General features: G+C 32.8%; 1 protein-coding gene across 12 annotated transcripts in view; it reads left to right on the forward strand.

Annotated features, from left to right (window-relative positions):
- Positions 1-16768, forward strand: part of tns1b (tensin 1b) — a 254799-nt gene that overhangs the window by 143880 nt on the left and 94151 nt on the right. For all 12 annotated transcript variants that reach the window (XM_015359171.2, XM_015359174.2, XM_006636697.3 and 9 more), the window contains one exon: positions 8438-8476. In XM_015359171.2, the coding sequence (XP_015214657.1) occupies positions 8438-8476 (39 nt within the window). The remainder of the gene's footprint in view (positions 1-8437; positions 8477-16768) is intronic.

Below are 16768 nucleotides of genomic sequence, written 5' to 3' on the forward strand. Positions count from 1 at the left end.
ATTTTTTATAAAAATAAATTACAGCATAATGAAATGTCTAATGTAACATTCTAAAAAGACCCATGTTGATAATAAAAGTCTTGTACCTGCTGTACTGTATGTGATGTTTGTGTTATGATGTTTGTGTTACTTTTTGGCCTGAATCATAATGTTAGTGTTTGCTTACAGTGGTTGTTACTGTTCTTTGATAGTGTTCTAAATGACACTGTCACTGGTTGTCCACACATATGCTTGTCCAAACCTGTTGAATTTTTCAACAACAGATTGTCATCAGTTATATAAATACTTTGTTATAAGACGCTTGAACTGGATGTCCCCCAGATACTTAAGAAATGCTTATTTTATAACGAGAAGTATCTGATATTATGAGATTCACCTTGCTTGTTTGGCCCAATTGAAAGAAAAGAGGTGAGAAGACTTTTGATAGTGTTATTGATTGAATTGTTAGCAGTAATCCCTTGTGATATCAGAGTAACATTTTGCCTGGCTCAGTTGTCTAATTTCTTGGTCCTACAGGAGCTAAACATTTTCATTTTTCTTCCATTGAAATGTTTATTGTACACATCAGCTATACTCTTTCTTATTTAATTTCTTTAAGAAGCATTATTAATTTAAAACATATTTGACCATAACTGTGAGTTTTCAAACATTTTAAGATTTACAGACTCCGTTTTCACCTTTAAAGTTTTGTTTAAAATCTAATGTCTATATAATTCAATTCCCATTAAACTGGTTAAAGTGGTTCATGGGAAAATAAGTAAAGGCAATTCTTAGCAGTTTAAGCAGCTGAAAATACAAATATATTTTCATGTTAAATAAGAATAAAATGAAAATATCAAGTTTTCCACAGAGTTTTGACTATATACAGTATAGGCTAATTTAGATTTTTTTTTACAGATCTCTTAACAAAGGAATATCTGTAAGCTTTAAAATACACCAAAGTTAATTTTCAGTTTTTAATATTAAAACTTGGTATTTAAGATGGAACATATGGACTCATTTTGATAAATAAGAACTTAAATCAGCCCCTTGGGTTTATGGTTTATGCCAAAATGCGGTTACTTTTTTTAAGGCTGAGAAATGTGGTATTTTGCAAAAGATAACATTGTTATTAAATGTATAATTATTTAAACCAATTTAGAGATTAAAGATTAGCTTTCCTGAAATGTTATGTTTGTTTTCAGTAAACACTAACAATGCTACCCACTTCAGTGTAGGCCATTTTCAATGAACTTTGCAAATTTAATTGAAAAAATTGCAATATGTAAAATCCAGAAAATATTTAACTACTAACCAGTCCTTATGCATAAGTGTATATATATGACAGGGATCAGAAGATAGTGTGTTTAAGCCAATTTACATCACCCTTCAGGGATACTGTTAAAGCTCAGGACTTCTCTTGCCAAAGCACACTCATTCCTGCATTTGAGAGCACTGCGTTCCAAGCACTCACAGGCTGTGGATGATCGCCAGACCCTTAAGGGCGTAGTTTTGTTTTCCAGGAGAAGAGGCCTTTTATGGCAGAACATTTTCATCAAACCAAAGGGCACTTATTCAGGAGAGCAGCATGTGAGTGAAACAGGCAGCAAGAAATGTTATTATAGAACACAGAGAAAATGGAAAAAAAAGATGGCGCTCACATAAGGTTTACTACAAGAAATCCATCTATTTTCCACAATATGTCTTTAACAGTAATATGCTGCCAGTTATACAGACAAAGATTGTGAAACATGTTCTACCACTAACACAATATTTTTTTAACTTTTTAATCTGTGAATCAAAATATTTTCATATATATTGTATATACTGTATTGCATACAACAATTAAAAATGTTTTTGCATTAAACTAAAATATTTTATTTAAACCAGATAGCACTTTATTGTTAAAGCAGACAAGAAGAATTACTTGTAGAATAATATGAACATCAAATGAACAGTACTTTTTTCAAACTCATCAATTTCACCTTAGAAGCAAAAAGTACTGTAAACAGTATGTCCTACAGTATATGACTTGAGACAAATTCAGTCCCCTCTAGGTGAAAATTACCCCATTGAACTATTCATAAATAAACTACAGTGTATCTTGAATAAAACATTAAAACAGAGTTTTCTCTTGCATTATTGAGACAGTCTGTCCAAAATGGGCAAAGGTTTAATTTTGTTAATAAAAGTATGTACGGAACGCTAAAATACCATTATACTAGATTATATTATCCTTGTCTGTGCATCTTACAAGCACTCATACAGCACACAGAGAGCTTTTGTGTTTTTAAAAGAATCTGGATCATGCTTCCATCCACTGATTCCTTAGGACACAGTGGAATCTGCTTTTCCATCCAACTCTCTTAATCCTTCTTTCCTTTTTATAAACACCCTCTGTCACTAGGAAGACATCTAAACAAAGTATTTTAACGGCATACTGCACATGTCAGATTGCTGTCATATAGTCTCGGTTGATAGATCATTTGGTGAATACTTGTAAATGAGTATACCCTAAAATGTATAAAGAAAATACAATATTAAATACTGTATCCACATAATTATAGATCAGGTAGTATGGCAGTTACTAAGTCAATAATCTCTTCATAAGATGGTCATGAGCTCTCAAGAGAGATTACTGAAAGGTTCTCCATGTTCAAGGTATTAAGTTGAACCCCTTCCAGCCCTTGATTTATCACTTAGGCTCTTAGATAGGACAAGATATAACCTGTGTTAGCTTAAAAAGATAAAAAAGAAAGAAAAACCAGTGCCCTTAGGATTTGTAGTGTGTGCAAACAAGGTCAACCCTAGAAAAACATGCCAAACATGATTGTTAAAGACATAGCCATCTAATGAATAATGACTTGTTAGTAATCCTGAATATTTATGCCTATGTCTTTTCCACAAGATGTCAAAAGCCTAACATGAACTATAACAAGCTGAGCAGAAGGGGTTGCATGCTGTGGTTGCCTGTGATTACCACAGTGGTCTCTCTTTAAAGTTATTACCTGTATTTATCCCAAACAAACATCTCTGTGGTTTGTTCAGGTTGTGGGATTGAAAAGTAGCCAAGAACTAACACATTGACTCACCAGTTTAAGTAGGATATTAAATAATCATGCAGATGGGAGGCTGTTCTGGAAAACCTTTACCTAGAAAGTAGGTTTCAGTAGAAGTTCAGTTACTTTAAGGTTTTTTTCTTAGAATCCAAGGAAACAGAGGGGCGGTAGTCACATATTACAGATGTTGGCATGCAGATTCATTTAAGTTACGTCTTTCTCCAAGAAAGCAATTTATAGCTATATACTTTATAGATATCGCCATGTGTTTTGGATCTTGAGTCATAGTTTTATATTGGTTTGCTAGCCATTTGTTCCTTGGTAACAGGAGAACACTGAAAATGATGAGAAATGTAATTTACTGTGTCTAAGTAATGCCAGCATGCTCCTACAGTAGATTTCTATAACTAGGGACAAGTTTAAAGGTATTTTATAACTGGGGAAAATATATAATAGGGAATCCCACTATTTGAAAGTGACATCCTATGTTTTTTAATTCCTTTATGCTTCTGGTATTGGTCTTTTTTACAATTAAGTTGATTTTTTACAGTTCCCCAATCAATATTAGACTTTTCAAATTCACTGTTTTTGTTTTATTGGAATCTCTCACTTTTAATTATAGTATTTAAATTTACTATGATTTAGTATAGTAGACACACCATTTTTCTATGTCCTATGTTGTATACATATTTTGAATTCATTACCTCAAAACATTAAGAATTTTCTTTATACTACATTTCAATTTTAATATCCGTTCATAAACTTTTCAATACTTGTTTGTGGCATTGCATTACCTTGTAGCCCTTGACATTAAATCAATGTTAATGATTGCACCAATTATTTATTTCACATTCACTGCTGTTTAGCCATATTATTTTCTTTGCTTTTAGTCCTGAATTGACTTCCCAGTCCTCTATTGTACATGTTACTATTAGTTTTACTGCCTAGATGGACTCTGGTGTTCACGTCTGTTGTTACTCCATGGGATTTTACCAGCTTAATTTCTGCCATGTGAGGTCTCCTGTTGCCTGCTAAAATCAACACTACATGAAAGCTCTCTCTTATGGTGTTAAGATTCTAATGTCAAGAAATACATATTTTCCATCCTGAAAACCACAAAAAGAGTTTTGGGTGGACATTATAGATGCCTGCATGAGAAAAACAGGAAACAGTATAATTAAAAAGGTGATAGAATATTTATAGAGTGCAGGTGGTTCAATTGGTAGCATGCTGACCTTGAGAAAAAAAAAGGTCAAGTCTTTGAATCCTATCTTGAGATTACTTAGGTCTGGTAAATGTATACCATGGCAGATAATAGCTTTACAGGGTGTGAAGGTGCTGAAATTGGAAAGAGATATGAAACAGACTTTCTTCTTGCTGTATTAAAATGTAGACTATGTTCAAGGGAGGTGGAGATCTTAAAGTTAACTTAACATTCAAATGAAGAGACACATATTTATTTAAATTAGTGATGTGTTGAATGAAGAACTGCATGAAACTGCATATGAGACAAAATCATATAGTCTTTGAACCTTGTCTCAAATGTGTTTAAAATCCTCTGGGCTTTGGTGATACAGTAGATGTATATGCAGAAGAGTAATACCAGAAACAACACAGTATCCTCATAGAAGACACTCTTTCATAAGAGTTAACATAATAATAGTGCTGCAGTCCTCACTTGATATACAACCAAGTTGTATACAACGTACTGTAGACAAGCAGTTAACGTATCAGCAGGCAAATGGTATTATAAAGGAGCTAGTTTGAAGAAGGAAATTTGTACATCAGTGCAAAACTGTTGATATACAAAGACAGCATTATAAATGGGGTTACCATAAAATGGGTCAATTGTATATATAAAAACATTGTCTTTCTTACTATGAACAAAATACACCCTATGGAACACCACATATTGCATACATTTAAAAAACTTTACATTTTCCCACTTGAACATATTATGTAAGTGTTAGCTTATCCGGCTCGATAGCAATTACATCTCTGTTGGGAACCTGCAGAAGAGAGTTTATTAACCATTTGGTGTCTTCATATTTTAAATCTGCTATAATTCCTGAATATTCATTGTGTGTTGTGTAACACTAAAGGAGAAAGCTATTCAAATATGAAGGTCTGCTCACATTCATTTCTTCTTGAGTCCTTAGATGAATTTTAGATATAGTCATTTTTTTCAAACTTTGAAATATTGCCCATAACTTTAATTTATTTGATATTAAAATCAGATAATTGAGTGCCTGTGATGACAACTTGTATAACAGCTCTTTCCTTATTTGGCAGCCCAATCCTTCACTAATTCAGACATCTTCACACTTATTTCAGTTGTCTTTGTCCTTTAACAGTCCCATCAGTTCTGTACTGATCAGAAGATATGTTTGACACTTGTAGACAGGCTTATGCAATATAATGAAGTTAAGTCTCATAAATTCAGACGTGTGCAATGTGGATAATGGAAAGGGAGAAAACTGATCGAAAATGATCAATCATTTTTTATGATCTCTCCCTAGCCAGAGGGTAGAAATTCCACTGTGTCATGATAGCAGACTTCCAGATGGGAGAGTGAAAACTGACTGCGCTCTGGTTGGGAGACAGCACAGTTGAAACCCATTTGAAGTCCGCAGTTAAAATGGCTGTAGGCTGAGCTGTTTCTTTAGGTCTGACAGACCATTTAATTTAGGATTAAGATTTGGGTTATAGCAAGGTCAAGAAAGCTACTGTAAAACTATATATCTACAAGTTAATGTTGTTATTCATGCCATAAACATGTAAAAGCTACTAAAGATATTATTACCTTACCAAGTATATATATATACGTATTAGTAATCTCCTTTTTCATTAATGACAAGATGGTCTTTTCAATGGGAGGTGTATTGCTTTGTTTTTGAACAGAAACATGCAAACATTTTACAATCATAATCAAACCATAACATGCAATCATAATCAAGTCACACCATTGTAAATCATGTGCTGTGGTCACTTTAGGCCATCTGCTAGAGAAACATCCTGTTGACATTCCCTGAAAGGAGGAAAAGGGAGGGTGATGACAAAAAGGCATATGCAAGACCTCTTTAATCTTCATGTAGCTGATTTTATTTTCCTTCCTTATTAAATACGTGGGGTCTGAGAGATACAGTAGACCCATGCGTATTTTGAGGAACAAGAGCCAGCATATTTAATCTCCTTATAAACACATTTGCTTATGAACAACAAAATTAAAACTGAGCAGCAAAAGGAAAAGAAAATCTAAAAACAGTATAACTACGGTTAAATATTGATTGTGTAAAATGTGCTACAGTATGTTCAGTAATGTTCCATTTATATATAATCTTGTATTCATTATATGCACAATTTTGCATAATGTATCTGTGATATGTAATAGTAGTAGATAAGGATGTTGTAGTAGTCATTTAATATTATGTTTTTTCTATCAGTTGCACTTTTATTAAGTTTTATTTCTTGATACATAGTATTTTATTCAGAATGCTTTATATTAATTTATTTCACTGTGTGAAGTATTCAGGAAATTTGTTTTCTCTTAGTGCTATAGTATGAATTATAGTTTAAAAATATAGTACATACAGTATTCATAAATCCAATTTTTGGTTGTCGAAAGGAAAATGATCAACTGTAATTCCTAGGATAAATGAAAATCTTAAATGAAAACCTAGAGATGTGCTCTGTCATTAGAGTAAACTATGAGGGTTTTTGTGCTTCTTGTTCTTTTTTACTCTTGCTTGTAAGGAAAAATGGAAGCTACCCTCAATAACAATTCCTGCAGACATACTGTAATGCATGTATCTTTCCATTAATGGTCTTTTGGTGTATTGCAAAAAGCTAGGAGTATAGACAACATATTAAAACATCAAATACAAAGACACCATCTAAACAGAATGCTTAGTAATTGAAATGAACACGCTATTGAGAAGCTCAAATTTGTGTGTTTGTACTTTATTAATTTCAATTTGTGTATTATCCTTTCCTGGAACTACAGGAAACACTGTGACTTGATGTTGTGATTAGAACAAAAATAGCAATAATAGTATTATATCCTGTTTACTGAGTAAACCCCTGTCTTATTTATTTCTTGATTGCATTAAATTTGTTCAAACATCATTTGTCTCTAGATTTGTGTTTGCTACCAGGAAATGTTGCTGTAACTATAATTTAGACATACTGTAGCTATGATGAATTATGGGTAATTTACATGGTAGAGGAGTTTCTGAGAGATGCCACTTAACTCAAAAACACATAAATTAAATACCCATTTCCAATTTCAAGGTATTTATTAATGTAATATGTTTATACAGTTGTACTAAAAGTCATTCTTAAACTGAATAACAGTTAATGTTTGTCATGTAAAATATAAAGGGAAGAACTTTGTGGTGGATAGTAAAGAGTGTGGATCACGCATGAGTCATGTGTCTATAGATGCATTTGAACTGTGTAGTTACTTTTGGCGACCCTTATTATTTCTTAAAATTTGTTTAAAGTCTTCTATGCATTATTACAAATATTTTTTCTTATTTATTTTTAGGTTATTCATTATAGCCTATTTAATTGTTGTATTTATTAATGTTAAGATTATTGATTTTGTTTTTCTTTTAAGTGTGACTTAATAACGATAAACATTTAATTTCCATTTTAGTTTTCGTATTGAAGTTAATTTTCAAGATTTATTATTGTTGATTTTATTTTAGATCAATAGGTATGTAAGGAACAGACCAAAATTGTATACATTTTGTTTACTGAATAAGTATGAAATGATGGGAGATGAACAGAGAGACAAAAGGTCATCCAGCAAATTGTATTTATCCCTGAGACCATTTGGTTTGTACAGCATGCAGTATATTGCCTCATATACTCTCTCAAGTTTCTTGTCACAAAGAACAGAAATGTGCAAACTGAGAGTGCATGATTTTTGCCTGTGTTTCACTTTGAAGTTAGTTTATAACTAACAGCTTTTTTTTGCTGTTACTCTATACTGTATTTCACTAAGTATTCAGGGTGTTACATTGGTTTGGCTTTAAATTAAAAATATTTTATAACTCACAGTCAAGCAACATCTTTTTTCCCCAATAATTAATACATTAATAATTAATAAAGAGATTTATTAAACCCATTTACTGTACATGAAATTGGTATTGTAGCCCTATTGCAAGGAATACAAGACTTAAAGACTAGTCCGGCACAGCTCAGGAAAAAAAAACCCACTGTGCACCTTCTATGTAATGGAAAATATGCAGTTTGTCTTTTACTTTCTGTCTGTAAGGCTATCAAAGACATTCTGCAAACTGAGAATACCATGCATTTCAGAATCATTGATTTCTTCAGAAATAAGCGTATTTCCTAATTTGTCCTGCTAAAATCATTCTCTTTCTTCTTTGTAGGTTTCTACATCCTGTGTCCCTGCTGCTAATTATGAGTTGGTAAGTATCCTCATTTTACTTTTGTGCACCTGAACTCCATACAGTGTAGTTTTGTTTCCGTTTTTACTGCACATCAAGCCCGGTTACGTGTAGGGACATACTGTAATGTGTTTATTCAGATGGGTTCAACTATTGCTAACAGAGCACAGTAGTTGAACTGCTGTTAAAATTCCCAGTGGAGAAAGCAGTCCAGCAGCCTTGCCTTTTTTGGTTTGGGTTGCAGATGTAGAGGGGACTTCAAAAGGTTTGTTTTCCATATTCTGCCTTTTAGTTTCATCTAAGCTGGCATAGCACAGAAGCTTATGAACCATTACCTGTAAACACTGCTGATATTTTTCTGGAATTTATGATTGAGGATTATTTTAACTAAGTGGACTAGAGACTTGATTGAGTAATTGATCTGTATCATTACAAAGAAGCGTTTCCCAACAATATTACTTTTGTGTTTGTTTTTGATGTTCAAAGATAGGTACTATGCACATCTTAAGATATATGAAGAAAATAAAAACAAGTTTGTTTGCAGAGCTCAGTATAACATGAAAGCCTACAGTATGTTGTCTTTTATATTTTGCCTACTTATTTGACATTGTGAGAGCAGCTGGTCTTCTGTTGCTTAAGAATTATATTTTTTTCAACTACAATTTTGTAGTACAAATGCTGTGGATAGTGAAAAATTTTAAAATATTATTTCCATTACCTCCTTTGTTGTTACCAAAGCTATTAATATTCCTCTTTAATAAACAAAAGGTTTTCCAAACCTTTTTTACCTAATAGGAAAAGTGAATTTGTTCAAAATATTGTTTTGCATTTCACAGCACAGTTTTGTGCTTACATTCCTTTACTACGCATGTTTTAGTTTTTCCCCAGGATGCCAAGTTTAATAAAGAGGAGTATCCTGTGACATTGCCTTGTAGCAATTTCTATTTCACTTTTGTCCAGAGAATCACATAAAGTGGCACTGATTGCAGGGATTAATGGTGATTGCTTATTTAAACATTAATGATCCCAGCAATAAAAACACATTAAGGTATTCTTTAGGAACTGGACATACAAAAAAGGGATAAATAAATAGAAAACTGCTAGAAGCTCAAAGCTGCTAAGCTCTGGAGAGCTGTAAAAGCAAATATAGATCCCAAGCATAACAATTTCAGTATTTGCAATGGAAATGCAAGACACAATATTAATAAACTAAAAGCAACATATAAGATAAATGGAGGCCTGCCTCAATAGTTCTCAAATCTAATACTTATTTTCCTATGTTAGAATTTACTGATGTGTGGTTAATTTAACAATCTGGTCTTACAGACCATCAGAACTACATAAAATGTACAGAAGCAAAAGTTGAGATGTAGTTCAGAATATTAAATCTATATTGTTTACATCTGACAGCACCTGCAAGTACTTAACATACTGTACATGAGTCTATTTAACATCTTTTAAATAGAAGTCTGCAAGACAGTAGTGTGTCTTCAAATTCAGAACATAATGTATATTTGAGTCTTCACAAAATACTGTAATTCGCTATCATCTTTGAAATCCAACAATTAGACAGTTTAACACTATAACCTACAAGTCAAACAGAAGGTGAGAACCATGATATTGTGAGAAATTTGGCCATGTATAGATTTAAATAATGCGTATAGTTCAAAATTCTCAAAATATTTTCTTTTTTTTGGTAGATAGCTGTGATTAATGTTTCTTTTTTTTAGTTATGAATGATCTAATAAACCTTTATTAGGTTACCATCTCCTTTATCCTTCCCAATCATATACACAGACCACAGCAGGATATTTCCATATTACCTAAACTAAATGGAACTATATTTTAGTATATGGCATTTACTTTTGTTTATACTGGATAAAATAATGCCAATACGTCTAATAAATAGGAAATAAATTGCTCCATTCTCAATGATATAAGACGGGGTAGAAATTTATAAGAGGTAATCATTCTAATAATTAAAATAATTAATCTTTTTTTCCCTTATTACTTAAGGGTATAACTCTTAAGTAAAGGAACAATTTGCTGATAATTAGTGGATAGCTTGTCTTCTAAATGCTTGGTCTTAGGGATACAATTCCAAATTCCATTTTTGGTTAATTTCTCTGCCTAGAGATACTGTAAGAGAAGCTCAAGATTTATGAGCCTTGGAGTCAGTCTTTCTCTGAACTTAGGTAATGCAAGCAGTAAATTGGGTTGACAAGGTAGACCTTGAAAACCAGAAAAGTAAAAGTACTCCATCAAAATACGGACAGCACTTATTTTAAGTAAAGAATGTTGTGATGATTTATTTCCTTTCTGTTTATCTGAGGAGTTTACAATATTTATTGTTCTTACTTTATAACTACTGTATATCTATTCTTTATATGCATACAGCAAAAAGACAGAATGAGACGTTTAGTCCCCTGTAGTGTCATGATTTGATTAGAATTAATTAATATTCCTACTCTTAACTCACTGCAATTGTATGCTCCTAACACAAACCCCAAATCTACAATGTTATCACTTCAACATGTGATAACACAAGCTTTACCACTTACACAATTAGTTTTTACATGTTTGTCTGTTTATGGTACAGTAGGATTGCCATGTGTAATGTACCAAAAACATGATATTTCATTCTTTCTTATTGTTATAACAAATAAAAGAAAGTTGTAAGTTTTAAATAATACTAATTAGCTAGGAATCACTACAAGATCCCAGTCTAAGCATTAAGGAGCACAGGGTACTGGTGAAATATTTTACTAGAAAGTGTATTATTTAAACAAGGAGGGCTTAGATGCGCTGCCTTTCGGGGCATAACAAAGTCTCGAAATAACTTGAAACAACAGGAACTGGAACACCTCGGGAAAACCTGAACAAATGTCAGCCTGAGGGCTGTGCACAGTGATGCTGTGATGTATGTTACATGTGTTTTGCGAACTGGTTTGTGGGCAGGAACATTCCAGAGAAGCACCCTCATATTTGTTTGTGCTGGGTCAACAAAGAATGTTTTTATTAGCCAGGAGCGGGACAGACCAAGAGCCAATGGAATTTCAGCCCTGAGGGTACTAACTTTTCCAATATGATAACTTACTTCGGACCCCACACATCCTCCAGTGCTCACACTATCTTTTAACTGTCATTACAAACATAGTCTCTTTAAAATGGTATAAGTGGCATTGACACCACACAGACATGGAATTTCCAAAACAAAAACACCCATTGTAGTTTCAGGTAAAAGCCACTTGTGGACACAGTAAGCATGGCAATTTCCAGTTAACAGAGTTAGGGACAATATTTTCAATGCTAAAAAACACGCAATGATATCATTTTTAAAAGGCAGAAATTGGCAGACTGTTAATTTTTTAACACTTTCTTGCATGGATAGTCCTACAATAGTCCTACAAAACTGTATACAACAATATAAAGTATCTAGATGAACAGTATTAACTTTCATGTAGGGATGTTTACATTCCTTGTATAATGTGAGACTGAAAATATTCTTTATTTGCAACAGATGAATTACTTTATTATCTTTGTCCTTTTTAATAAAAAACATAAATACATGATCAAACGATTATTTGATATTTTAAACACTTAAAATACAATACGTACATTCTATCCTTTCTGGTTTTGTGGGATAGTGTAGAGTAATGGAGGCTCAATGGTGGCTCCTGTTGCAATTAGTGGCATGTTACTTGTCAAAATAAGTATCATTCCCCATTGGAAAAAAACTTTTGCTAAAAATTGTCCCCTGGAAGGATAATGTATTTGAGTATGTCCTCCCTGAACCCTTGATTACTTCAAAGGGGAAAATAACCCCCCCTTTCCCAGACTGCCACTTACAGTACTTCAAGGAGAACCCTCTCCCATAATAGTTATGTCAACAATCTGTTTCAATGGGGTTATTGTCTTAATATTTATGTGAGTTTAACCATTTTGCATAATAGGGTCAAGTATTCAATAAGAAAGGGCTCTTGTATACCAAAGTTCAATAATGAAGCTTTGTAAAAATGAAATAAACATCTTTAAATTATAAATGCCAACTATCCCAGCTGAAAAAAAAGGTCTGGTTTAAAATACTAATGATATAATAGTACACTTGCATTACTTATTACCCTCTCTCACTGAATGCAGATGAAATTAGATGAAACAAACATTTGAAAAGGATGCCCTTTTCAGAAATCATGCAACAAAAAGATCAAATGGAAATACTAAACCATGAACTTCAATATATATCACAGAAAGCAGAGGTGATCCGATGACTTACAATACTTTAAAATCCCTCTAGGGCTGATCCCTGTTCAGCATTTCCTAATATCTGGTCATAATTAACATCCAAATACAAAAAATGAATTGTAAGCATGTCTAACGCTGCCTAATATAGCAAACTATACATACTGTAACTAAATAAGTTTGCATACAGGAAACATAACTTTTTTTGAAAGCAAAAGTTTGATTTATACAGTACTGTACAAACGTTCCAACTTCCATCTTTGTCCGTGACATCATTCACAACACAGACTAAGCCAAACAAAGTTGTGTTTCTCTACTCAGCTTGATTCTAGCTAATCATCCTTTATGATGTACTATCTACATGTGCATTCTGGCACTGAACAAAGATATATTTAAAAATGTGATAATCTAGGAAGAAGCAGCATTAAAGTTATTCAACTTACATGAATCTGAATTTGAAAAGGCTTGTTTTTTCTTGGAAGATTTTTATCTTAAATTGCATCTGTTTAGCTTCTTTCCATGATGGTGGTCTTATGATAATCTGACTATTAAAAGCTGGTTTGTTACTGTCTTAAGCAACAGCAAAGGTTGTCTGTTCTTTCCAAGAGGTAAACTGAGGTTCCTCTGACACACATAAATAAACATGAATGACATTCACATAATCATATTACTGTCTCATAAAGCAGAACATCTTATTGGAATCGTGGTTCACAAGCCTTCAAAACAACTTCCAGTGTGAGGTACTCCAAAGACAGCATTTATGTATACTGTACAGTATATGTTCAGTTTACAATTGTTTATTAAATCAGAAGCATGGGAAACAGTTATGTTGGGGTGTTACAAAAAATGTCTTATGTCACTAAAGATGTATGACATGGTTCTGATGCCATTGACAAGTGTATACCACTGCATTTCACAAGTTGTTATGTAAGAGCATTTTTCATCTCCATTCCTTGTATCTCCCTTGAAGATTGTCTTTGAAGTCTTCATCTTCCCATTCTAATTTCTCTGTAGATTTTTTCCTTGCCAAGATAAAAAAATGATAGAGTGTAATATAATATGTAATATAATAGTGTTAATATAAATTTTCCACTTACCACAGAACAAAAAAAGCACAAGAGAAATGTAACATTGTATATACTTTAGGCTGTATAATATTTGCCATGGTGTCTTACTAGCTCTCTGTGGCCAGTTTAGTGATACATTAAATCTCTGTAGGCTGAAATGTCTGTGTTCCTTCTGTTTGAAACTTTTTTTCGTGTTTTTTTTGCTACAGTACATGAACTTGGATATTTATCAACAACATATAAATCGCCACCTAATTTGCTCTGGAAATACTTCAGAGAGAATAAAATAGTATTCCCTTTTATGGCAATTTGCAGCGCTTTAATGGAAAGCTAAGGCAGTAATCGCCAGTACTACAGTATGGTTTTACTTTAAAACATTCATCCTTAAAAAACAGTACAGTTGGATATCCAATACTGTATATAATATAAAGAAGAAATTATATTCACAATTTCTGTGAAGCCCCATAATGCCTTTTAAAGGTGCTCCTTAATTATGACAGACTGAAGACAACTTCAGACATTTAGTTTAGTATTATATTTGAATTCCACATTTGATAGCTACATAAAAGTGGCCTGTATGATATAGCTGATACACGGTTTCAAAGCAGAACATATCCTCATGAAGAGTCTACTGTACCTTCAACCATACCCAGGGTACTAATTAACTGTGTTAATGTTAGCAAACGTACAGTGACATATTGTACTTCAGTTTTGCTATAGAATTAATATCATAGTTTCAAAAATGTTTTTTAAAAAGAAATTATAGTAATTTAGTTTAAATTAAAAAAAAATCAATTAGTGTTTCTGTAAAATTAAAAATCAGAAAAAATAGTATGGTCAATGTATTTTGGTATTTTCCCTAAAAAGTCTTAATGATAATGTTATTTTTTATTGCATAGGTTTGTTAACAATAAAGGAATATTTTAAAGATGTGTCCACACTAATATTTTACATTATGTAACTATAAACACTGTCCTTAATTTACAATGTGTAATTTAAGGAAATACAAATCTGGAAATGTTGGTGCTTGGACATTTACAGTTATTCTCCATTTGTCCTCTATAATTCATAATGTTGCTTTCCAGAAATCATTAAATGTCTTCTATCATAAGTAAAAGCTGAACGTTTATGGTTACAGTGCTTATTAGTAATAACCAAAATTTACCTGTAGGAGTCAGCACAGACTGGATGAGCTGTAGCACATTTTTCTCTTCTCAGACTCATTATGTAAAGTATTTAGGACCATTGCTCTCGTTCTTTGAGTTATTTGTTATTTGCTTATGAGCAAAAGTGTTCTGCAAAACGGACTACGTGATAATAGTTTTTTTATTGTAGTTTATTTCTGAGCATTGATATGTACTGTAAGTATCTTTAAATAAAGAAAATAAATTCCTTTCTGGTGAGTACTTGTGATCCAATCTTTCAATAAAGCCACTGTTATTCCTTAAAGCCACAGCTGGAACAGAAAGGGTTTAGGATTAGGAAGCTGTGGTTATAGAGTTTAGAAATTCAAAAAAAGTTATTGTAAAGGAGAAGTTTGTAACCATTAGCTATACATTTAAGTACTAAATTTAAAAGTAGTCTTATCTACAGTATATGCTTGGCAAGCCTGTGAAGAACAAAAAAATCATTGTGAATCCCACTTTCTTAATTGTGCAAAAAGTATTTAAAAACTTTTAAACAAATGTATGAACTTTATGTCATACTTCACATGTTTAATTCCTCAGGTTTTAACATTATATTTTAATATCTCAGGCAGTTTTTTTTAAATACTGTATATATTTTAAATCTTATCTATACATTTCTAAGGATTTCTAAAAATCCTTTGACTTAGTTAAGAATGAATGCAAATGTGGTGACGTCTGTGTAATAAAAATAATACAAAAAATATGAGAATGATGCAGTGAAGGCCATGATATATAATACCCGTGAGGATGTAGCTCTTACATTCTGGTTAGCCAGAACTGGTAAATTGAGATAAAGGCTGGTCTTTAAAAAGAAAGAAAACACACATGCTTTTTAGAATAAAATGCAACCACAGACAACATATTTGTGAGTTCTAGGGATCTATGCTAACAAAAAAGCCAGTTCAAAATCTTGATGAAGGCAGGCAGGCAAGCAAAGGTCAGACCAACAAACCGCCTTGAGCCCAACTTATCCCAAACCGCAAGCACGCTGGAATTAATTTGAGCTGTGGCGGGTGAAGAAGCTTATTTCCTGCTGCAGTTGTCCTACCCTACTTCTTAGGCAGGGAGGGGTGGTTCCAAGCTGATTCAAACACCACAGCTGGCAACCACCCTCTCACAGCCCTCTGATGAAAAATATTCCCCCCACATCTTTCCAAAGAGGCCTCAATTTGTAATGAGACAGTACTGAATGAGCTTTCAGGTTAGCGGAAACAAAACACAACATTGTTACAGGACTTTGTTGATGTATACAAAAGTGTATTTTGAAATTAGTGAAGTTCATACTGTTGCATTTTCGAAAGGCACTTTTCATGAGAAATACTTTTATTTCCACACATTCTAAAATTCCCTGCTCCCTTCCAGTCTGTACCTATTCTCTGAGTTGCCGACTGAAGTATTCATCCCTCTGGCATTGTAAGCACTGTAAACTTGCAAACGAAGAGTGAAAAAATAGCTTTTAGCAAACTGCTTACAACACCTTGCTTGATAAATTAAAAAAAAATGTAGGGCACTCCATTAGAAACGTGGTTATACTGGTGTAGTATACTGTACATAAAGAAGCCACTGTGCTGGGAATCATGCACATTCATTAGTCAGACTGTGAATCAACATGGCCTCATCCAGCACTAATGTAATCCCCAACAAATATAAACTAACAAAAAATCCAGTATTTTAAAAAGGCTTACCATGTTAAATTTAATATTTAATGTAGTAAACCGTGGTGAACTCTTGGCAAAACAGCAACAAATAGTAGTGGTTATAATGCTGAATGCTGGGGTCCCAAATAATGGGTAGTATGCAGTTGTTGTGATCTTGAGCAA

Source organism: Lepisosteus oculatus, chromosome 12 (assembly GCF_040954835.1).
Source record: "Lepisosteus oculatus isolate fLepOcu1 chromosome 12, fLepOcu1.hap2, whole genome shotgun sequence".
NCBI classification, from domain to species: Eukaryota; Metazoa; Chordata; class Actinopteri; order Semionotiformes; family Lepisosteidae; genus Lepisosteus; species Lepisosteus oculatus.